This window comes from Belonocnema kinseyi, chromosome 8 (genome assembly GCF_010883055.1).
Source record: "Belonocnema kinseyi isolate 2016_QV_RU_SX_M_011 chromosome 8, B_treatae_v1, whole genome shotgun sequence".
Classification (NCBI taxonomy): Eukaryota; Metazoa; Arthropoda; class Insecta; order Hymenoptera; family Cynipidae; genus Belonocnema; species Belonocnema kinseyi.
In genome coordinates this window covers 144,079,582-144,105,553 of record NC_046664.1, presented here as the reverse complement: position 1 = coordinate 144,105,553, position 25,972 = coordinate 144,079,582, and the positions used below count along the sequence as shown (strand labels likewise).

General features: G+C 35.2%; 1 protein-coding gene across 7 annotated transcripts in view; it reads right to left on the bottom strand.

Moving 5' to 3' along the window:
• LOC117178007 (UDP-galactose transporter senju) overlaps nt 1–23,960 on the bottom strand; it is a 315,812-nt gene extending 291,852 nt beyond the window's left edge. For 6 of the 7 annotated variants that reach the window (XR_004467779.1, XR_004467780.1, XM_033369187.1 and 3 more), the window contains exon 1: nt 10,225–10,463. Coding sequence is in view for 4 of the 7 variants with exons in the window: in XM_033369187.1 (XP_033225078.1) it covers nt 10,225–10,312 (88 nt within the window). In the remaining 3 variants the exon portion in view is untranslated. Of the gene's footprint in view, nt 1–10,224; nt 10,464–23,582 lie in introns of those variants that run through there. The other variant, XM_033369188.1, reaches the window with a different exon arrangement.
• Between the last annotated feature and the right edge of the window lie 2,012 nt (nt 23,961–25,972).

The following is a 25,972-nucleotide window of genomic DNA, read 5'->3' as shown; positions in this document are numbered from 1 at the left end:
GGGCGCATACTTTGAATAAAATATTTGTTATCATTCTCTTGAAATAAATGTGTTTTTTTCTTGAAAAAATACCGGTTTCATATGTATACACCTGGTACAATTAATAATACCATTGAGGATTCCATTCCTAACCAAGAAACCTTTGAATATAAAAATAAACTCCCGGAAACTATAAACCAACAAATTAAGCACAGAAACTCCTTGAGAAAAATCTTACAGAAAACTAGAAATATTTATCTAAAAGCCTTTGTAAACATGGCAAATCGCAAAACTAAAAGTTCGATTACTCGCTCTGAAATAAACCTAGATGGCATTAAATTAGCTACCCCTAAAGAAATTAAAAAAGCTATAAGCAAAACAAAAGCAAAGAAAGCTCCTGGACTTGATGGAATACAAAACATTATACTAAAGTATCTCCCCAAAAAAGCGATAGTACAAATAACTCATATATACAATGCATGATTAAAGCAGAACTACTTCCCTGCAGAATGGAAAAAGGCAAAAATACTTCCCATATATAAACCTGGAAAGGAAAAAACCTCTGCCCAAAGCTATAGGCCTGTCAGTCTACTACCGACCATTAGCAAAATCTTTGAAACTGTGATATTAAATAGACTCCATATACATGAGAGAATCAATAAGCAATTAATTCCAGAACAGTTTGGATTTAGATCAGGACAATGGACAGTACAACAGCTAGCTCGACTCACTGATTATATTAGTACAAATTTTAATATTATGCACAGCACAGCTGCTCTCCTCCTAGACATGGAGAAAGCTTTCGACACAGTATGGCATAAGGGGCTCATAGCAAAATTAAAAAAACTATAATATACCGCAATATCTAATTAAAATTATAGAAAATTACCTCTGTGATAGAACCTTTGTAGTATAAGTTAATTGTAAATTATCGAATGAAAAGCTTGTCAAAGCAGGCGTCCCGCAAGGTTCTGTCCTTGGACCAGTATTATTTCTTTATTATATAAATGATATACCAAAGTCTAGCGATGTAAAAATAGCCTTATTTGCTGATGACACGGCAGTTTATACAGCGTCTCGACGGAAAAGAATTGCGATAATCAAATTGCAAAAGTATGTGCACGAATTAGAAAAATATTTTGCTAGATGGAAGCTTAAGATAAACACGGACAAGACTGAGCTTGTGATATTTTCTCATAATGATGGTGATAAAAATATCCCAGAGCTAAAAATGTATAATGAAACTATTAAGCCGCGAAAACATGCCAAATACCTAGGAGTAATATTAGATTCGAAACTTACTTATACTATACATACCAAAAAAGTGCGTAATAAGGCTGCTGCTGTGATAGGCTCTCTCTACTCTCTATTATGTAGTAAAAGTAAAATGAACGCAAAATAAAATTATAGTCTATAAAATGGTTATCAGACCAATAATGCTATATGCGGCACCTATATGGGGAAACACTTTCAAAAGTAATGTAGAAAAACTTCAAAAAATACAGAATAAGTGCCTGAGAATGGCCATCAGCGCAAAAAGAGGGACAAGGATCACTGAGTTGCATTCAAAAGCTAAAATCTCTACAGTCAAGCAAGAAATATTTCAAATAACTGAACATTTTTATGTAAATCAACTGTCTCTTCCAATCCTGAAAGATACATCTTCGCTACGTTATGAAGATGTGCCTTTCAGGATCAAATATAAATTACCGCAGCACTTGCTACAAAATTAAACGAACTATCTCCACAAAACTTTAATTTTCGCAGCCTGTATTAGCTAAAGTAACTGTAAATATTGTATATAGATTAAGCTAGATTAAGTTGTAATATATTCTAAGTCTCAAAATTAAATAGGTTTCTCCCAAAGTTTTCCTAACAAATAACATACAAAACTAGAGAAACAAAAAACTCATTACAACTACAACAAGAACTCAAAAACTATTTTCGGGTAAAGTCGCTTAAGATAGGAACCAAAAATGTATACCACACCTATGTAACAAAGTCTAAGAACAATAAAGAACATTTTTAACTTTTTTAACTAACTATATTCACTCGGCCTTTACTCGGGCTTCACCTGGCACACCGAACTGACTACCAATTATTCGCTCCGACGTCACGAGTAAACGTCCCAAATAACACACCAGGGCGTCATTCTGACAAATTACTGACATTCAGGGCGTCATTCTGACAGATTACTGACGAGAAATTAAGTCGATCTTGGGCTTCGGCACCTGGTCCGATCGTCAGTATCTCTGCTCTTAATGTCTATGGCATAATAAACCTAGGGCGTCATTCTGACAGATTTTCTAACGAGAAAAATAATGGTGCTGAACCCCCGCAAATAGAGGGCCCAGGCCAACAACCACTTTAAACGAAGAATACATTCTAAATAATCAGTCGCTGAGACTTTGGGATCATATCATTCTTTTCTGAGATAACGTCACAATACTAAAAGGTATAATATTTTCTTTGGACTTCCTTCACTATCTCGAGTTGTTGTGCTAAAAAAGGAATTTTTTTCATAGCGCTTTGGACGAGTAAAACAAATGCTCCTATAAGTCTTCTTTTAGATTTGTAACGTATTTCGCGTATTTGGCATAATATTGAAATTTTCTATGCTTGCATATGCATATCCATTTCGAAAAATAAATTAAAAAGGACGACTTCTATCAAAAAATGGTTTAACGAAATTTCGCAAAAATGTTTAAAAGCTGAAATTTCTTCCAAAATGTTTCCTTGTATTTCGCGTCATTTGGCTCAAAATGTGAATTTTCGGTAGATAACATATTATTTTGATAAATAAAATTAAAATTACAAGTCCTATCACAAATGTTTTAAGAAAATTTTGTGCGACTTTTTAAAAGCTATGATTGTCCCGTAATACTTTTTCCCGTATGTAGCGTTGTTTGGTTCAAAATTTTGATGATTTAAAATAGTATTTTCGTTAAATAAAATGAAAGTGACAAATTCTATCAAAAAATTGTTTACAAAATCTCTGAGGACTTTTTAAAAGCTCATTCATCCATACAAATTTTTTCCGTATCTCAAGAGGTTTTGCCCAAAATTTTCATTTTCTTTTTTTATATAGTAATTTCGATAAATAAAACGGAAATCACAAATCCTAAGAAAAAAAGCATAGAATAAATTTTTTAAAGAATTTTTAGCATTTTATTTTCGAGAAATAAAACAGAGTTATGATATTCAAATACATATATAGACAGACGCCAAAGTCAAAACTTCATTGTCGGTTTGAGTGTGTCTCATAACGTGGAAATCGTTTAAACACTGAGGTGTGACATTTCGGCCTATTATAATACTTTCTCAACCATAAATAATGAGGATGTAAAAATTATTCCATATTTTAATGAGTTCAGGCTTACTTTATGCATTAGAATTGTAATTTTAATTACAAGTTCTAATGTAATTTCTTATTTTTTTATCTAAAAATTATTTCTATTAGAACATTTTCTATTTAAAATTATGCTAAAATTATGCTTAAAATTATGCTAAAATTATGATAAGAAACATGGGACATGTAGTATTTTTCTCAGTTTTTGTAATATTTTGAATATTTGTAGATATTTTAAAAACTTTGAGGTTGAATTAAACCAAGATTAACTGTTTCTAGAATTTAAAAAATATCGAGGATTAAAAAATAGTCCTTAAAAATACTGGAAATGTCTTTTTAAGGATATTAATATTCAAGCAGAGTAAAATGGTCAAATATAAAGAATACCACTTCAAGGTTTAAAGTAAATAAACTTACCATTCTAAAATTTAAATATAAATAATAATTTTTCTGTTTATAATTACTTGAATGATTCTAATGCATTATTACATTATAATAAAAATACGCAAAAAATTATGATTTTTAATATTTAGTATATTGTATTAATCGCCAAGATAGTGAAAAGATTATCAGTATGGAAGCTATTAAGTTTACTGCACATTTAGTCATATATTCATTTGAAAATTGGATTAAAATATGGAGATATGAATTAAATAAGGACTAAAGACACCGATGTATAGATCTGAACTGTCGAGCAGGGTACGAGTCAACCCGTTCAAACGGAGTAAAAAGTATTTTTCTCCGTTCCAAAAAATGAGGTTGAACACTAGCAGTAAGTAATTCACCGTGATTAAAATGATTTTATTGTTAAACCTGGACAGGTAGTGTACGAAGATCACTTATTAAAGGAACAGATAATTTGGAAAAAGGAAGTTTTAGCTCTTGATTGAACGATTATGGCGGTAAATATTACGATTTGATTACACCGATGTCCTTCAACCTAAAATAACCGAATGGCACTGACGGTTTCATCTATACATTGATTTTAAAATTTTTAGGTATTCTTGTTGTTGCCGAACTTTTAGATTATTGTGATAGTGTGTAAAATGACAGTTTAATCACAAATTCCAAACTGCCCTGATCAATGTTTGATGGCTGACTTTTTTATTAGACATTTCAGAATTCTTTGTCAAAAAATCGCGCTTTATTAGACGACGGATTTTTTTTGCAGCCTTCAAACAACGCTCGGAGCAGTTTGGAAATTGAGATTTCGAAACCCCTGGTTTTAATTTAGGATTATCATACCATTCTGGTTGAAAAAATTATTATGTTACAATTTTTATTTACTTTAATAATTGAATTTATTAATAAATTAATGTAATTGTACATAAATGTTGAAACTCAGCAATAATTCAACACTGTCATTAAAGTTACTTTCACACTTTTCTAACAGATAGTAAGGGTCTTGAAATATTTTTTAAATTTCAAAAATTATTGGAACACTCGATTATTTCAGGTAAAAGGACATCAGTGTAAACAAATCGTAGCACTTACCGCAATAACCGTTCCATCAGGAGGTAAAACTTCGTTTTTCCAACTGTCTGATCCTTTAAAAAGTGATCTGCACACAATATGTATGCAGATTTAACAATGAAATCCTTTTTAGGGCGCTTAAATACTTGTTGCCAACTTTCAACCTCAATTTTTGGAACGCAGAAAAAAACTTTTTTTACTCCACTTGAGCGGGATGAGTCGTACCAGAGATGAGGTGGTCGTACCCTAGTTTACAGTTCGGAGCTATACATCGATTTCCACCCATTTTGATTACATATTTATCTGTAAATGCATCAAATATGCCATAAAGACGATAGAGTTATGACATTTCACAAGTTTTTATATGCAAAATAATAACAGACAACGGGCAGACCGGGCATCGCAGCAGTGGCTCCAATATTTCAAGACTCGCCGCTCTTCAGAAAACTGACTCACGCCTCTAATGCAAAAGCGAAAATCGTATCAACCCCCTGGTAATACCAATTCAAAAAATAAATACTTGCTTCATTGCAAACTTAGCATTAAAATTGATTTATGTATAACCTCTAATATTGTCACTAATTTCACAAATAAAATAAGGATTACCCTACCGAAAAGAATCTTTGAGTATATACTAAAAATTCTTTAGGTCAAAGAAGCTCAGATAAATTCTCCGCAGGTACTCAGGTAGATATTTTTATAGGTCCAGAAAGCTCGTTTAAATAGTCTGAAGGCTTTAAAATATACTTTCCGAAATTAAAATAAGAATACGATCATAAATAACAAGCGGAGAGGCTATCTCAATAGAGTAGCCGACACTCAAGGGTCCTTTGTTAACCTTTCGGATTAAAATTTAGAAGTAGATTTTTTTAAATTTCATAATTAACAGCCTAAAACATAATAATTCGGAATCTACGGGTTTCGGTGACTTCAGATATCTAACTTTTTTTTTTAATGCTTAAAATTGGAATTAATAGAACGTTTCTCGTAACTGGGATGAGATACGCCAAAAAAGAAAACATTTTTGAATTCAACTAGAAAATTGAATATGAGTATATAAGTTATAATTATAAATAAGTATAATGAGAAAATTCTTTAATTTAAAAAAAAAGTGTCAATAATTTGAAGAAAAATTTAAAAAGGGAGAGCGGATTAGCCACGACCAACTACTGTAAATAACTCTGCCCGCCCGGTACGTGACGAATACAAAAGGAACATTATATTACCGTCGCACCACTCTTAAAAGGACCACTAAAAGGATCTTGAAAAGGACCCAAATCTCTCAAATTATCTCCGAGACTATTTTGTTTCAAATCGACTTTGTTTATAGACTTAAATGGTCCAGGCTATTTCGCTCAAGAAAACTCAGAGATTACTTTCGGTAGGGTAGTATTGCAAAAGTATTATAATTTTACAGTAATTGGTTATTTTGTAGATCATGTAAGAATCCCTGTTTCTACTTTATCGGTGTTTTGAGAAATTTTTGCTAAAACCGGGATTTGCTGCGATGAGCAACGGATAATATATTTTTAACATCCTACCCCCAGTGCAACGATTTTACCAACAGAGAAAGAAGGAGCAAGGTAGTACGAAGAGGGCAGTAGCTATGTACCCTACGAAAGTAGTAGCTATATATATTTTCCTCCCACTCCGCCGCCACTTGCCGCATCTAGGTTATAACATCTTTGACGAAAGTACGAACTGAAATTAACAGATAAAAGTTGTTCGCCTAAAAAGATCTATAAATGTATTATTAATCATTTTTCGATAGGAAGAGTAGATTTTCTTGCAATTGTAAAAAATAAGATTAAAAATAAAAAAATTTAATTTTTGGAAAAAGGGCAGAAAAGACGAAAGAGGACAAAGGATCTTATATAGGTTCCTGAATTAGACCATATGCAGATGCACAATGGTTTTTCATTAATCGTAAAAAACAAATTAAAAAATTTTTTAAATTATAAAAACAAGGAAAAAAGAATTTGTATGATTCAATTTGTATGCATATCATGAACTGTAATGATATAAATGATAGAAATGATACATTTTTCAGCACAGCTTAGAATACAATTTAAAGCAAAATGCGCAACAAATACTTAAATAATCATGATAAATATAATTTGCGCTTTATTTTGCAATATTTGACTAAGTAATCCCAGTCAGAGTTACATAAAAAATGTATTATATTTGATATAAAAGTGTTGTGTATAATGTGTATAATGTGATGAGAATGTGTTCGTTAAAGCCGAAAGAGCTTTAACAAATGAGAGTTCACAAGCGCAAAATTGCAATTGTCGGTCCGTTGACCTTTGATTTTTTAAAGCCTGTGCACGAATGCGGCAGAAATGCAAAGACCGAGCGCGGAGTGCGATAGGCATCAGTCGCGTGCCGTAGGTGCGCTCAAACTCTCGAGCCTGCTTTGAGTCTTAATTTAAAAACGTTTGCGCAAGAATGTGCGAAAATATAAACATCGAGCGCGTAACGCGAGGTAAACCATGACCGAGCGCGAGACAAATACATCATCGAGCGCGAAACGCGAGAACCAACAGTCGCGCACTCAAACTTGCGAGCCACGCGCTTAGCGCGCGATGAGAATGTGCCCGCGTACCGGGTAGATTCTATTTTTTTAATAACGAGTTTTTTTATTTTTAGAAATCTAATCAATCAAATAATAAAAACGATCATCTTTATTATTATTATACGCAATTTCCCTCATTTGAATGAACAATCGGTTGTTTATAACATAAGGCATAAATTTAGAGCTCGCATATCAGTCATGCGTGCGAACTTCACGCATGCGAGCGATATGCGTCGCAATTGACTGCGCATATGTCTGCTCGGTTGATGGAGCGGCGTGCGCGCACGTTGTTATCTGGGCTGTTTTTCTCAACATTGCAAAAAATAGTTTTTGAATCAGGAACCTTCTCTAAAAACTTGGCACTTGTGTGAAATCAATATACCGATGCACGCGTCCTAACACGCCATGCGGCAGATACGTCTAAATTGATGACACATCTGTCTCTACCCTTGCCCTCACGACATGCGGATTAATCTGAATTTTGCGTCCGCACCATGCAGGTACTTTTCCATTTAGCACCGTCGCCCCTCTTTTTCTGAAAAAAAAACCCCTTTTTCGGAATTCTTCGGCACAATTTCGTAGACGTTGATGCGAAAAGTGTGAGAGCTCTGGGTGTTTCTCGCAGTAAAGAACATGTAGCCATGCCATGTAACCTTTATATTAAGGGGGCATACGGATATCTTAGAAATGCAGCAGGTCGTATTTACGTCCACCAAAAATTATTGAGATGCTGCCGGTCCATCGGTCTCGATAAGCTCTCGCAACTCTACGGTAGTCGTAATTGTTTTCTGATCCACTGTCGGGAGCCCTGCGCTTTCAATAGTTTTAAACCGTAAGAAATTGTGAAAAAGATCTTTGTAAAAAAATTTTTTAAAATCTGATTTGCTTACCTCAAAAAACGACATTATTTTACTTATTCAAGCTAGGATCACATTAATGTTATATTATGTATACGGTATTTACAATCAGTACTTGAAAAAATAAAGACTTACTTCGGAAGAACTTGAAGGTTATGTCAATCAGTCGAGCAAGAGTTCATAGAAAAAAGAAAGATAATAACCTATTAAGGTGTCTCGAATATCGTCAAAGTCGTACTTTTAAAAAAATGTCCATTTTAAGTGGAATACAATAGAATCATGAACGAAAATCACAAAGGCAAGCGCAAGTACAGCTCGTGAGCATGTGCACGAAAAAGCAATGCAGCACCGCCTCAGTGGTATTACTGCTCTCTTCAACAAAGGGAGCAACGTTGTACTCACACGTCGGGATAGCGGCCGCGCCACGATAGGGCAGCATTTCGCCCAAAACGATAAAACAGTTCTGAGAGGTGATGCAACGTTCACTCATTCAGCGCAACAGCTCGAGAGAGCGGCTTACCGAAATTTCTTTCCGTGTATGCTTTTTGTTATCATTGTTGTTCCCACGAGGAGCTAGGCCCTACCGATAGAAATCTCAGAGTATTCTCAGGCGAAATAGCCTGGCCAGTTTAAGCCTATCTGAAGGTTCGATTTGAATGATTTAGTCTCAGAGATAGTCAGAGAGATGTCGGTCCTTTTCAAGGTCCTTTTAGCGGTCCTTTTAAAAGTGATGAGACGGTAATATAATGGTCTTTTTGTATACGTCAAGTACCGGGTGGGAAGTTATTTACAGTAAATGGCCGTCGCTAACCCGACTCACCCTTTTTAAATTTTTCTTCAAATTAGTAACTCTCTGTTTTTAATTGATGAATTTTCTCATTGTACTTATTTATAATTATAGCTTATATACTGATATATATTTTTCTAGTTAAATTAAAAAATGTTGTCTTTTTTGGTGTATCTCATTCCATTTTCGTGAAACGTTATATTAATTCCAATTTTAAACATTTAAAAAAAAAAAGTTAGATATCTGAAATCATCGAAACCCGTAGATTCCGAATTATTATGTTTTAGGCCGTTAACTATGAAATTAACAAGGTTCTATTAATCCCAAAGCTTACCAAAGAACCCTTGAGTGTCGGCTACTCTATTGAGATAGCCTGTCTGCTTGTTATTTATGATCGAATTCTTATTTCAATTTAAGCCTCTTTGCTTATTTTTTATGATCGTATTTTTATTTTAATTTCGAAAAGGGCATTTTAAAGCCTTCAACACATTTAAAGGAGCTACCTGGACCTTTAAATATATCTACCTGAGTGCCTGCGGAGAATTTCTCAGTCTTGAGAATCTTAAGCATATACTGTGAGATTTCTACCGGCAGGGGGGAAAGGGGTTCGTCCGTCCTTATAGAGCCTCGCATTCAAGGATAAAGCTTCACACTTTGAAAGATCGCCCGGTATCCCAGAGTCACAATTTGAGACATCTCACCCATGTGCCATTCAGCTTTCGGCAAGGTGGTAATGCCTACGCTTGGAGTTAATTCCTTCAGGACCACCCCTGGACAACTGTCCGCCGCTGCTTATCAATTATTGTAATCATATTCAGCAGAAACCTTAGATAAAGGGACCCCCTATCCGCAGCCCGAGAGCGCGTCCGACTTTGGCCCTTATTTAAGATTTTATTTTTTCTCAATAAATTAGATTACAAAATAAATTAAATCTTAAATGAGGTCATAGGTCTTCATCTCGCTTATTATTAATTATACGCTTGTTGTGATTAGTTTTATTAGAAAAAATTTATATTCTGAAATGCTTTACAAACAAACAAATTAATTGAATAATTCCAACTTTTTTTATTTTCAAACATATAGTTTACTATGTGTACATTTTTAACACTGGGTTATCGTTATATTGTCGTTCTATTTTAATATATATCTTACATAAAAATTTGTTATATAATTTCAAACTAATTATTTGTTTGTGTTTATTTACCTTGGTTTATAAAAAGTGCCACATATAAAATAAATATTGTACTACTCCATTCACCGGGAAATAATTCCGTCCAGTTTATAAAACCCATCGCGTTGATACCACACTTTATATTATCACTGTGAAAATTGATAATGAATCAGAATAATTAGAATTTTGATTGGTTTGACTACGGAAGAATATACTACAGGCGCCCAAACACCCAAAGTAGCATAACCTCATCGACATATAGAAATGGACCGATAACGTTGGGGGGAGAACGGAAATGGACTCTAGAAAGGGAAAAAGCATGTGAGATAACACCTGCCTTTATTTATTCCAGGACTATGTCAAGTGAATTGGGGACCCGAGTATTGCCTAAATATTCTGTACCATTAATTTTTTTTAACGATTATAAACCATACATGATAAATTTGTAGTTATAATAAATTAAATTTTTAAAAAGATTTGTCCAAAATATCCTGTTTCAATTAGCTTATAAAAAGAACTTGGTAACCCTAAATTCTTCTTGAAATTTGATTGAAAATGCTACAGTAATTATTCTTTTGTGAGATCAGAAAAAATGTTAAAAATTTAAAATATAGTGTTATTTAATTTTGTAATTATTAAAATTATATATAGTCTGAAATTAAAAAGTTTGAAAGGAAAAATTAACTTTATTTTTTAAGAAAAATTTCCAGTTTTCTAACCTTATATTTTAAAATTATTAAAATTCACTTCAATGTTTATTTAAAATGTTCTTATTTAGTCGACAAATGATCAAAATTATTTTCAGTTATTCCCATCTTTTCCCGTTTCTTCACTTAAATGTGATCTAAGCTAGTGGAGCCCAATAATAAGAAAATCAAACTATTTTTGGTTATGAAAGTTCATTATTTGTGATTGAAAAGTCTACTTTAAAATTTCTAGCTTACTAGTTATTTTTTTGGTAAATAATTAAATTATTTGGTTTGAAATTTAATTATTTTGTTGAAAATTAAATATATTAAATGCATTAAATAAATTCTGTGGCTGCAGTCCCATGCGGGCAGAAAACGTCGACGGAAAGCAGAAACTCGTGAGAGTGAAAGACATGGAGAGAGATATTTGTCTCTTTCACTCTCACGTATTTCTGCGTTCCGCCGACGTTTTCTGCTCATATGCCACTGCACCTTCAGTATTCTAGCCTCTCGCTCTCAGTATTGCCAACCTTGGTGATTTAAAGAAATTCTGGCGACTTTTTTTTCTATTTGGCGACCAAATTTTCAGGGTCTGGCGACTGGCGAATAGTATGGCGATTTAAATTTATTGTAGGCGATTTCTTGGCATTCCGACGACTTTTAAATAAGCGCGCCAATCAGAACAAACGTGGACGAATCACAGACGCCCAGTTGCAATAGAGTGAACGGACGATTAAGTGAACACCAATCACCTAGAATTGTTGCAGTATGTTCATGTTATGCGAACTCGTTTCCATTAGGGCGCTTTCATGCGATTGCAGATCTGCAGATTGCATTCAGAAAGTTCGCAGGAATGAAAGAGATAGATAACAGAACATACAGTTCCCATCTCTTTCACTCAGGGCGCTTTCTCACGATTGCAGATCAGCAGATTGCAAGCAGAAAAATCCCAAGAGTGAAAGAGATGGTAACTGTATATTCTGTTATCTATCTCTTTCACTCCTGCAAACTTTCTGCATGCAATCTGCTGATCTGCAATCGTATGAAAGCGCCCTCAAGAGAAAAAGAGGGGCACAGAAATAGTTCACTGCCCGACACAGATGGCGATCATTCAGTTCTGAAATCAGTTAGCGGGGTGCAGAGGGAGCAATGGCTACATGCATTGCCGCCACACTGCTCAGTGATCCCAACTTTGGTATGTTGATCTACTGCGCTTGCCCGACTCAGCGAATCTCATTTGTCCCTGTTGGCGCGTTATTCAAACCGGCATAATTAACAATTATTGAAATTAAAATAGATTATGATTGTAAATTGTCCATTAATATCAGAAATAACGTAATTTGTGGTGTAAGTTTAGAAAAAAATAACAACGCGTATATTTGGTGAGCAATAGCACATTTTGTTTCAATTCAAAAGATGAATTTCTATTTCATTGACAAAGGTCCTTGAAGAACAAAAATGTTTATTTAACGAGCCATGTGTATAGCGAAATATTGGTATAAATAGCCGCATTTTTTAGTACCAATAGACACTAGATGGATTTTTATTATCAGCAATGGTGATTTTTGTTCTTTTTTTCTCATTATGAGCTTCATTATTTGGCTTCTCTGAATTAAAAATAACTGTTCTGAGCTGAAAACGTTATTTTCAGGTATTTAACTAGTATTATTGTTTTTTTCACTGGCCATTTTTACATGAAATTATGTGATTGGTCATACATATTATATAAACTGTTAGGAATATATTTATTTGAAAATTCGATAGTGAAATAAAAGTTAGTCTTTGGAACTAAAAAAAACTATTAATTATAAGAAATGTACGAGTTATTATCTTGCTCCCACCTTAAATCACAATTTGCGTTATTTCTGATACCAATGTACAATTCATATTAAGTATTTATTTTTACTTTAATCATTTTTAATTCTCTTTGGCTTTAATTGCGCGCCAAACGCGACTAATGAGGGTCGCTGCACCGGGCAAGCGCAGTAGCTAAACATGCCAAAGTTGGGATCACTGATACTTCTCAGTACATGGACATAGGAAACACGGGACTAGGCATGCCATCCTAACACAGGCGAGCGGAGTTGAATCCACGGGAGAGGGGAGAATTCAATGAGTGGGGAGAGCCGCCATTTTACAATGTGCCATTTGATTATGCGAACGAACATTTTTGCCGACAAACTGTGCATGAAAATATAAACATGTGGGTCAACTTTTTAATTAAAGAATCTCAAATTCACCTAGACAGTTTACGAACTAGAATATATATAATATACGGCATATGCGATATTACGCAATCTAATTTTCTCTGCCTACATTTTCAAACTGGAAAAATGCGCAGTGTTTGACCAATCAAGTAGAACCGTCTATCATCTATTGTAGTTCACATTTTAGCTTAGTAAGGAAAATCGCTCGAAATTGAATACACAAAATCGGAAATCTGCTTGTATTAAATTATTTTAATTGCCTTATGACTTTAAGCCACATTTATTTATAAAAATATTGTACATAATGACATCTTTGTTGATGTCAGGGAAAAATGCATCACCTATGCGTTAAATTGTTTTCCCATTATCCCATGTTTGCGTTTCAACGCAGTGGACGTAGGCTCCGTCAGGCTCGGAAAACTACGTGGGAAATAAATGGCGAAATTCAGCGCCATCTGCGATGGGCAGGAGAACTACAGAAGCATGCATGCAGTAGTTGCTATATATGTGCATGCTCCTTCCTCAGATGTGTTGACTAGTAAAATAATGTAAGAAAAAAGAATGAATAAAGTCAAAATTAAGAAAACAAGAAACGCAAAATAAGAAATTAATGATAATTGTCGTTCAATTTCTCATTTTACGTTTCTCATTTACTTAATTTTGCTTTTATTTTTGTATTTCGAGTAGAAAAAGATAATTACGAGGCGAGTAAGGATGTGCATACGTATGAATTTTCATTTTTTCTGAAGCAGAGTTGATCTGTGATATACTGTTTTTTTAATATGTTATAACCACACCAGTTTGCGTTTTCAAGAAATACTTTTCATTGAAGTGATACGGGCACACGAAAAACCGTTTTGTAGTTATGGTCTCATACGGTGACAGCACCAGACAACAAGTGACAGTAACAAATGACAACAATTTGCCGCGCACGCGCTTTTTACACCAATTTGCGCCATCTGCAATGGGCAGGAGAACTAATTTGACTCCCCTCGCTGTCTCTCAACTCCCCGCGCCAAAGTTCTAAAAATTTGCCATTTTCCGTTATTGAATTGACTGAGCCTGGGCTCCGTACCACTGTAAGAGTCTTTAGGGGGATGTTATAGAAGATACGTCTTCCTTTTTGTTCCTGAATTGCGTTCATGATGTCATCTGCGTTTAAACGCATGCATGGGACAATCGGAAACAAATTTTACGCACTGACTATGCGTAAAACGGAAGTAGCGGAAGGATAGCTGATTTAAAAATGCAAAACAAATACAAAAGCTGAAGTATTTTCCAATGTCAAGGTATTCGAAGATTTAGGAAAATTATGCGTATTATTTCATGAAATTTTTAGATAGTACGTAAAAGGTATTTTTTATCAAAGCATAAATTTTCCTTACTATCTATCAGAAATATATTCATATACTTAAGAAATGAACAATTTATAACCTTCAAGATCATAGAAAGGCTAGAAAATTTATCGTTTTAAACAAAAATTATTGAAAATAATTGATTTATTATTGATTATTGATTTAAAATTATTGATTTTAAATTTGATTTTAATTTATTTAAATACCTAAAATTTTAACTAATTTATCACTCAAAATACAGACTTCAGGGACATCAACACACGGACCGCGGAACAAAGCAATCAGAAAATGATTAAAGTTGGTACACAAACTACACACTCCCTAGACACTAGCTGGTAATTTAACGCAATCTGCAAAACTCAACGCATTCCATACTAAGGGTGGCGTTCCATAATTGCAGAATTCTGTAGTGTTTTGCGTAATGCGGCAATTCAATAGATATTTACTCCAATAATACTCTCCTAGTTATTCAGAGAAACACTATGATTGGCTGAAATGTCTAGTGATTTGACGCATTACGCAATACGTAACGCAATTCTACAATCATGGAAGGCCACCCTCACTCCAACTCGAACGCATTTGAGCATCGAATTGGCGGAAACATGATTTGTTGGATCATGTACCTTTTCTCTGTTCTATTTAACAAAATCTGGAAAGTTTTCAACTTTCTTAATTAAGAGCAGTCATGAAATTCGGTTATATTATAGTCAGGATATAATTATTTAAATAATAATTTTATTAAAATAAATATAAAAACTGTACGAAAAAAAGATTTAAAATTTTATAAAATACTCTTTCGTTAATTTCTTCGGAATAAACGTTTCTCGGTTGAATAATTTGAAACCGAAAGTATTAACGTTATTTACGTTTATTAACTATTATTTAAAACTTTTATTGCAAAAATAGAATGAGAATAGAAAGGTTTGCACTTGTAATGGTTGAAAACAAATAAAAATGAGCATGAAGCATTGTTTGTACGAATTACCAAATATTACTGACATCTGAATAGCCTAAAAATCGGCCGACGACCGCCGAAGTTGGTCGACGTTTTTGAAGTACTGACGATTCAAACCGTAATATTAACGTATCTCTTCGACAGTAAATTTATTCACGAGTATTATAAAAAATTTAATTCGGTTGAAAATTGACGAGTTGTCGATTATTTGCACAAACAAATCCAAAATACCCTACTGTGCGACAGTTTGTTCGGAAGACCAAATCTGCCGGATGAGACGTTCGTATCTCCTTCGGAGAGTATCTTTTATAGATGTCACATCCTGAATTCGGCCCTGCGGTGCGCCGAGACATGTATAAGTCTCTCCAGCGCAAAGGTGTCATATGGCGCTTATATCAATGAGCTCAGGACCTTCAGGGATGCCATTAAGTTTTCCTCGCTTCAAATAAACCTTGGCGCATTTGTTGAACCCAAATTCCATTCCAATTTCCTTAGTATATCCTTCGACAATCCCTTGAGCTAGATGTAGTTGCTCTTTGTTTTTAGCATAGATCGTAAGATCGTCCATGTAAAATACATGAGTGACCTTGTACTTTCGATCTGCAGGTTTGCCGCACAAATACCCGTCGGAATGGCGAAGTGCTAGAGATAGTGGCAATAATGTAAGGCAAAAGAAGAGTGGGCTCATGGTGTCGCCTTGAAAGACACCTATCCGAAAGGTGACCTTGTTAGTTGTCACACGATTTTTTCCAGATAAGATAGTAAATCTGGTTTTCCAAAGCGGCATCAATCTCTCTATGCACCTAACGATTTGCGGATAAACCTTTAAGATTTCCAAAAGACAGATGAAAGGTCTATGGGAGGTCGAATCGAAGGCTTTCCGATTATCAATCCAGGCCATCGATAGGTCACGCTGGTAGAATGCTGCATCTTTGCAGACGCATCTATCGATGAGCAGGTTCTGCCGACATCCCGCTACGCCTTTCTTTGAGCCTCGTTGTTCATACATTTCTTGCCACACAGGTTCAATTGCCCGAACAATCCTATCATTTAGGATAGCTATGAATATCTTATACAGTATGTTCAGACAAGTGATTGGCCTGTAATTCTTCGGGTCAGCTAAGTTGCTTGTTTTCGGCAGGAGTATTGTGCGCCCTTACACCAACCACTTCGGAATCGGCTTTTCCGACTTTAAATATGAGGTGAAAATACGGGCCAAATACTGATGGGTTGAAGAAAACTTCTTCCACCAGAAGGTTTTAATACAATCTGGTCCCGGTGCGGAATAATTCTTCATCCCTCTTAATACTTTTTTCACCTCCTCGGTAGTGATGAGTGGGCATTCTTTATCACGTGTTATAAGGGCATCACATGGCTCCTTGAAGCTATTTATATTTGCTGAGTCTTCGTCCAGTCTATGCGGCACTTCGTAGACTTCTGTATAAAAGTACTTCGACCTCCTCTGGTTTGGGTGGATGTTTGACAGTAACTGGAGGGTCTTTGAAGAGTCGAGATGGGTCAGAGAGAAACTGTTGATTTTCTCTGACCCACCTCTTCCTCCGCTCTAGACTTGTCTTAGCGTCAGATAGTATCCGTATTCTCTCAACAATATGCTGCCTGATGGTCAGCAGCTTTGACTTGTTAAGTGTGTGATATCGGGTCCGCAGTTCGCGCGCGAACTTTAGAACCTCGGCTGTAAAATTCCTGCCAGATGTGGTGTAGTCAATCACACACTGAATGCGGTACGCATACTGTCTTGCCTAGCCTATCTTTATGGCAAGTTGATGCATTCGTCTTTTGGTCTTATGATCAACCGTTGGTTTCGTTTTATGGTTCGCATCGGCCAAAGCTCTCGCTGCATTATACACACAATAATTGATAGCCCAGAGGTTGAATTCTCCAGAAAAATGTCCACGAAGCTCGTCATCCATTTTCAGCTAGATCTTTAGGCTTGAGAGAAACCTTGGTGTTGATGTTTCTCCGGGTCACAAAGCATCGCTCATCCTCTATTGGATGTCTGTCCGCGGTTGGTCTTCGTGTCGCCTCTCTTTCTCTGTTGCTGGCTTGTTCTGGCTATGGTACAGTAGGCGTTCCGCGTACATAGCCTCTTTTTTGGAATACTTCGGCATGGTTTCGCAGACGTTGATGCGAAAAGTGCGATAACTCCGGGCGTTTCTAGCACCCCAGAGCATGCAGTCGTGCCATGTAACCGCTTTCAGGGGCCACATTCGCATCGTAGCACTCTAGCAAGTCGTGATTCAGTCGCTCCGTCCACCTAAAGGTCGCTAGATCCCGCCGAACCATCGCGTTGAATCCATTTTCATTGGCTCCCCTAGCTCTAGATTGGTTGGCATTGGTTGCCGACCCATTGTCGGGAGCCCTGCGCGTTCTGTTGTTTTGAACCGCACTTACTACAACTATGTTTGGTGTTGTCATTGTTGTTCCCACGAGAAACTAGGGAAAGGGACTCGTCCATCCTTGCAAGGATAAGGCTGCGTACTCTGAAATGTCGCCCGGTATCCCAAAGTCACCGTTCTAGACACCTCACCCATGTGCCATTCAACTTTCGGCACGGTTTTCACACCTCCGCTTGGGGGTTAATTCCTTCGGGATCACCCCTGGACAATTGGCCACGACTGCCTATTTATTTTTGTAACCATATTCAGCGAGCTGATTTTGAAATACATGACTATTCAGAACTAATATTTATAATAAGTAATGATTGAGAAATGCCGAAATCGAATTTTCCTGAACCTTAAGTCAGATTTTGGAGTGGCAGATACAAAAAATTCGAGTTTGTTAAAAAAGAGGTTATGAATTCTCAGTTCAGAGAAAGAAATAATTTTTTGTCCCAGTGATTAATCTCGTCTCTGCCGAGTTTTAAAATTTAATTTTTGTTTATTCCCGGCAATGTGACTTAAAAAAGAATCATTAAAATTACAATAAAAGAATTATGAATAATTAATCACTTTTTTTGTAATTCATGCAACTAATGGGGCATTCTCATTAAGCCATAAAAATCTAAAGGGCCGAAACACCGGGGGTAAATCAATAAGGGAAAATACTTTGACAGTATAGGTATGACATATTTCGGAGACGTTTTCAAAATAAAAAAAGTAAAATGGTGAAATATTGTTTCGTATTAGGGTGTAATAAACACCAGTGTCGTCCATCCAAGCACGAGATTTTTTTGGATTCCAAGAGGCATAACTGACGAAAATCATAAGTTTGTAGGAAAATCTCATCTTGCGCCTATTGGGATCTGTCAACAAGTGAACTTATTATTTTGTCAAAAAGAAGAAGGGAAATGTGGATAAGTATTTTGCGTTGTGGGCGTTTAAGTGCAAGTCAATTAGAAAATACCCGGATTTGCGAGAAACATCTTATGAGCTTGAAATAAGAAAAGTATGCCTGTAGAGTGTGAAGTTATATTTGCAAGTTTATGTTCACCACGACTATAGCGGAAGAATTATTTGTGATTTATATTTATTACAAGCGTGATTAATTTCGTTCTATCATATAGGCATTCCAGCTTAAACATGCTTTTTATTAATTTAAGATTCATAATTCTATTTAAGAATTCATGTTCTTGGTCAAAAATACAAGTATTTTATTTGAAAATCCTTTTGTTTTGTGAAAATTCAATATCTAACTGTACATATAACTTTATCATTTTGGATTAAAAGTGTATCTCTTTTTGGTTAAAAAGTCGTGTATTTTTTTGAAAAAGTTGTCTTTTTTGCAGTAAAATTAATCTTTCTGGCCAGAGAAAATAAATAATTGGTTAACATATGGTAGAGATTTTTGAAATTGGTATGTTTTGCATTTTTGTATAAAAAAAATCTTAAATTTTCGTACAGTTTTTTGGGACGCAAATATTCGGTATTTGTCATAGAAGAATATAAATTTTGATTTAAAATCCTTTTAATTAATTTAAGATTCATAATTTTATTTAAAAATTCATTCTCTTCTTCAAAAATACAATAATTTTATTTGCAAATCCTTTTGTTATGTGAAAATTTAATATCTAACTGTACATGAAACTTTTTCACTTTGGGTTCAAAGTGTATCTCTTTTTGGTTAATTATTCGTATATTTTGCTGACAAAGTTTTTTTGCGAGAAAATTAATCTTCTTGGCCAGGGAAAATGAAAAATTTGTTAGCATAAGGTAGAGAATTTTTAAATTGGTATTTTTTTGCTTTTTGTATCAAGGAAAATCAAGCATTTTTGTACAGTTTTTTGAGAAGTAAATTTTCAGTATTGGACATATGAGTATTGGACATATTTGTTTAAAAATACTTTTATTCGTTTCAAGATTTATAATCGTATTAAAAAATTCATTTCCTCGGTCAAAAATACAAGTATTTTATTTAAAAATTATTTTTTTATGTGAAACTTTAATATTTAACTGCACATATAACTTTTTCACTTTGGGTTCATGTTATATCTCTTTTTTGTTAAAAATAAGTGTATTTTGTTCAAGAAATTGTCTTCTTTACTAGAAAATTAATCTTCTTAGCCAGGGAAAATGAAAGATTTGTTAGCATAAGGTGGAATTTTTTAATTGCTATTTTTTGCTTTTTTTTATCAAGAATAATTTTGATGTTTCGTACAGTTTTTTGAGACGTACTTTTCCGTTATTTCTCTTAACCTCAAAATCTCAATAAACTGTCATCGCATTTTACATCAGCAATGAAATTTGATAGCTTAAATTGAAATGAATACAATACTTCACCAGCTGCGTAGCCAGGAATTATTCCGGGGGGGGGGGGGGCTTCGATTTTTTTCGTAGGGGGCTTCAGGTTTATGTATAGGCAAAGAGTGGGGGAAAGGGAATTGTACGAATACATTTTTTACTTAACACTCATAAAATGTTCCTCGCAAATCCGGACATTTTCTAACTGCCCAGTGGGCACACTTGGCTTAAAGTCATTCTAAAGACATATTTTTGTGGACGTCTTTAGGCTTTTACAAAAAGACGTCATGAGGTCGTAATAAAGACGTTCTAATCTAGTCCCATAAAGCATATCTTAAAGATGTTATCAAACGGCTGAAGGATGTCTTTTAAAGGTCTTATGTCTGGCATTTCTTCATCTTAAAGATGTCTTTAAAGGACATCCAGGGGACAATGTCGTAAGGATGTCCCTAGGACATCTTCGAAGCGTCTTGCATAAGATTATCATTATTCGAAAGCAACCCAAACTCAAGTATTTCTATCTATTTCTCAAGTATTTCTATATTTTTCTCTCGCAAGACTTGAATGCTTAAATGCTCTGAAATATTAAAAAAAAACTGATTGAGAATTAATTTTTAAGATTTAATTTTTAAAGTACAACTTAGAAATATTTCCGCTATGAGATTTCTCTAAGTTTTATTGTGAAAATGTGAACGCCCTACGGAAAGAAATCTCTGAGTTCTCTCTAGCGAAATAGTCTGGCCCATTTTAGTCTATAAACAGAGTCGATTTGAAACAATATAGTCTCGGAGATAGTCTGAGAGATTTGGGTCTTTTTAAAGATCCTTTTTGTGGTCCTTTTAAGAGAGGTGCGACGGTAATATAATGTTTCTTTTGTATTCGTCACGTAACGGGCGGGCAGAGTTATTTACAGTAGTTGGTCGTGGCTAATCCGCTCTCCCTTTTTAAATTTCTCTTCAAATTATTGACACTTTTTTGTAAATTAAAGAATTTTCTCATTATACTTATTCATAATTATAACTTAAATACTAATATACAATTTTCTAGTTGAATTAAAAAATGTTGTCCTTTTTGGCGTATCTCATTCCATTGACGAGAAACGTTGTATTAATTCCAATTTTAAGCATTTAGAAAAAAAGTTAGATATCTGAAATCATCGAAACCCGTAGATTCCGAATTATTATGTTTTAGGCTGTTAACTATGAAATTAAAAAAATCTACTTCTAAATTTTAATCCAGAAGCTTAACAAAGGACCCTTGAGTGTCAGCTACTCTATTGATATAGCCTCTCTGCTTGTTATTTATGATCGAATTCTTATATCAATTTCAGACTCTCTGCTTGTTATTTATGATCGTATTGCTATTTCAATTCTGGAAAGGACGTTTTAAAGCTTTTAAAACATTTAAAAGAACTACCTGGACCTTAAAATATATCTACCTGAGTGCCTGCGGAGAATTTCTCTGAGCTTCTCTGACCTAAAGAATTTTTAGTATATATTCAGAGATTCTTTTCGGTAGGGTGAAACCAAAAACATCCTCTAGAGTAAGCCCGAACTGTTCTAAAAGTGAAAAAACTGTTTTATTATAAATTTGTGAATTACAAGGAGATATCATAAAGGCATCCTAAAGAAAGCATGAAGACATCCTATGTGATTTCCGTTCAAAGTTTAAGTTCAATGCGCATAAGAGTTCCACTAGGTCACGTGTGAAATATAAAGTACCACAACCCTAAAATCGGGAAAGTGGTCTTTTTTATGACAATGATGAGTCCCATACTAGGATTACCTTAAGAATTATAATATACAGGATACATTACGATTTAAATTATGAAATTCTGCTAAATTAAAAGAATCAAATGTCATTAACGAAGCACTTTTGAGGACTGTCCTACCGATAGAAATCTCAGTGTATACGCTCAAGATTCTTAAGGCTCCGAGAAATTCTCCGCAGGCACTCAGATATATTTGAAGGTCCAGGTAGCTCGTTTAAATGTTTTAAAGGCTTTAAAATGTTCTTTCCGAAATTAAAATAAAAATACGATCATAAATAACAAGCAGAGAGGCTGAAATTGAAATAAGAATTCAATCATAAATACTAGGCAGTCTGATAAGTACCTGAAAATTCTAAGAGATGGCATTAGTATTCACTAATGTGAACCATTTTCGTCGAGCTTGATCCTTTAAATGACGCCTGTCAAAACTTCAGCCATTTATGTTTACGCATTTACAAGTTACAGCACTGAGAAGCGACTAACCTCCGAGTTTTTTTATTATGGAAAAATCTGAGTTTCGAGTTTTGATCAAACACTACTATCTTCGCAAGAAAACGATATCCGAGACCAAGGCCAAGCTGGATAAGTATTACCCGGACTCTGCACCCTCGATTGGAACGATTCATAAGTGGTTTCCCGAGTTTCGTTGTGGCCGTACGAGCACAGTTGATGCTGAACGATCTGGGGGCCCCAAAAGAGGTCACTACGTCGAAAAATACATAAGTATATATAGATCTGGTCAATTGCACACACACTTTTGTTTTTTTTGTGGGCCTGTGTAATGAAAAATAAAAATGTTATTTTTTTAGCATTTCAAATTACGCGCGACCAGAAACGAATCGGAGACCGAGCGCAACGCATGCGTAGAAGAGTGCAGGGCACTCGTTACGAGCACTGCAGTGCTGCTTGTTGCTGCCAGGTCGATTGGCTTTCCTTTGGGAAATTCGTTTACTATCTCAAAATGAAGGTCAAGTTTGTTAGACAGCCACTTTTTCAAAATTCAGTATTTTTCTGTACGGATATTCATGTATTCTGTATAAACACCTTCATAAAAATAGTTTTTTCTGAGTCAGGGAGTCTCAGAACGTGGAGATTTGATGAAAACCGACGTGAGGATGTCCTTAGGACAACCTACGGACGTCCTCAGAAGGATGACGGTGTGCCTGAACGAACTTTAAATATAGGTGACAAGATTATTGTATTGGTTTTGTGTAGCTAAGCACATTTTCGTAGCAAGAAAAAGATTTTCCTACGAATTGTTTATTTTGATAACTAAGCACATTTTCGAAACCAGATTTTTTTCCAGATTTGGAAATTCTATTAACAGTTGTTGAAAAACGAAAATTAACATTTTGAGCCTTGCAACGCATGATAAGAGAAAAAGTTACGAGTAAATGAACGTTTCTTTCGGGGACCCTTACAATGTTATAACAACTTTTTTTAGCATAACAACTTTTAGAAATTTTATGTTTGGTTTTCCGTAGTACTCAGAAAAACGAACAATTTATTTCAACGACTCTTTTCGATTAAAGCAAAATCATGAAAGTTATAGCATTTTCGAACCCCGCAAAAAACAAACGACAACTCACATTTTAAGCCAAGCAAGGCAAGACATGAAAATAGTAAATGGGAAAAAATGTTGCTTTTTTAAAGCCCTACAATATTATTCTGTTTCGACATTTAATTTCATACTCTTAATGGCTCACATTATACTCACAATGTCGTAGTACGTATAAAGACGTTTTTAGAACGTCATTTTGATGTCCTGGTGCCCACAGGGAGCTCTTTCACTTTTTAGCATGAAAAAATAATCATGTCTCATAGGTTTTTTTGGGGCATCTTTAGGGCCAGTCCTGCGGACAACTTTAGGCCAGACATAGAACATCTTTAAGACGACCTAAAGTTGCTTGTTCAAATCTTGCAGTGGTTAGGGACCCTGCAGTGAGGGATGCGCCAAACAGACAACTGAGTGCGGATTGGTCGAGCGAGAAGAAAGCGGTACTTTCGTTCCAACAGTAGATACTATACAGTTATGGAAATTTGCTATAGCTTCACACTTCGGTACCTTCGATATGCTTAGCGTTTGTCGTTTAAATACATTGCGCCTTCTACTGCTGGCTCCAAATTCCGTTCCATCCCCCCCCCCTTTGGCGCGTTCATCACTACAGGGTCCCTAGCTCTATGTGGTTGTCGGCGCGACGCAAGCGCAGTTCAAAATGTTCCCAAGATTGGGAGCACTGCCTATGAACCGATTTTTTCATTCGTACTTCGGTTTTGTAGGGTGGTGCCATGATCCAATAAACCATGGTCCCGCCACGCACAAGGAAAAAAAAGTCAACTAATCAGACGGTTTGACCCGACGACCCTTCCATCTTTGAATTTATAATGCAATTCGGCTAGCGGGGTATGGTGTGGGTACTCAGTATGGTGGGGGTGGTCGGGCTATTCCAAGTGAAACGCATTTGAGCATCGAATTGGCGGGAGCATGGTTTGTTGGATCATAGGCTGATGCAGTGATGCTAAAGGACCGCGACTTTTTCAACTGCGCATGTCGTAAAAAGCGCGGGTCTATTTAAAATAACAAAGCCTAAACTTGTAATATTGCATTATTGATAAATTATTTAAAGAAATTATCTGTTTCTTTGGGCTCTTTTACGCCCTCAGCTAATCGGTCTTCGACCGAATAAAATTGTGGGATATCCATAACCTAAAATTATAGTTAATCTGTATTTTTCTTCACCGATCTTCAACATTATTATAATACATTTTATTACGATTAAAATAGTTCTACACTTTAAAAGTACAAAAAGTTTTTATTCTTACATTTTACATTTTTAAATTCCTAACGTTTGCCGCCTTACTTATCCAAGATGGAGAAATTAAGGGATGGGTTCTTATTGGTTCGATTATTTATTTGCTTATTGGTTCGATTATTTAGTTGCTTGTGTGGGATTACACCGCCGGACCGTGGGAACTTGGTCACTGGTTCAGTATACCAAGTTCAAGGACGTTCGCCTGACCAAGTATAGGACTTTTCTACTTGTTTTGATCCAACTAAGCTTCTCAATCACTATGGACGGCCTTCAGGCGTGGAAAAAGTTCATGGACCCTGAAGGACGTAAACGTCTTTACCTGGAACCGCCAACAAGTCGCAAGAATATTCCCCAAGGAATGCAAAAATTAGATGATTTCCTCCAAAAATTACAGCAAGAAAAGCGAACCACAATTCTCGAGAGCAGAGTTTTTTCTACTTCGCAGAATAAAAATTAATGAAAAAAATTAACATATGTAATTAAAATTTTGGAAGCGAGAAATTTTGAATTTTGAAAAAGAAAATTTTCTTTTAAAATAAAGGGAAGGTTTTGAATTTTGTATAGAAGGGATTTTTAATTTTGAAATGAAAATGAAGTAATGTGACAAATATAAAAATGTCTGATCCAAGTTCACTTCTGATCAGACTAGTTGAAGTTCTTCCTGATCCGGATTTCCCACCATTACAAATTTGCCGCATCTACGACGACGGAGAAGAATGGATCTGCATTGAGGTATATCTCCGTGAAGGATACTATATATTCTGTATCTCACCTAGCCACATACCTACTGGTTTCCTGGAATTGAAATATTTCCAAATTAATTAAGAAACAGGGAAATTAAAAATTTAAAAAAAAAATGGAAAAATCAGAGTAATTTTTCTACTGAAAAAAGGGCTTTTCTAGTTTAATTGAACTCGTCCAGTGAATCCAGGGGCGGATCGAGTAGCTTTTGGCCCACTGGTACGTGTGAATGTTGGAGTGAAAAGTTTCTTTACTAAAGCCGCGATTCTCTATCAGGGTATTATCGTTCCTGATTACGGACCCGTAAAGGGTTACCGCAGCGTTGGACGGCTGTGAAAGTTTACGCATCAGGGGACTTCTAGAGGTGCAGAAGTTCGAAGATTTATTCAGAGGTCTGCTAGATCTTCAAATGGAACTTCAGCTTGAACATCCAGATCATCTCAAAGAAGTGGAAATTTAATTTAAAAAAAAACTGTGAAGTGATTATTTTTCTCGCTCTTATCGTGTATAGTCAGAATTAGAATATTGTGCAAATTTTTCAATTTTTTTATTA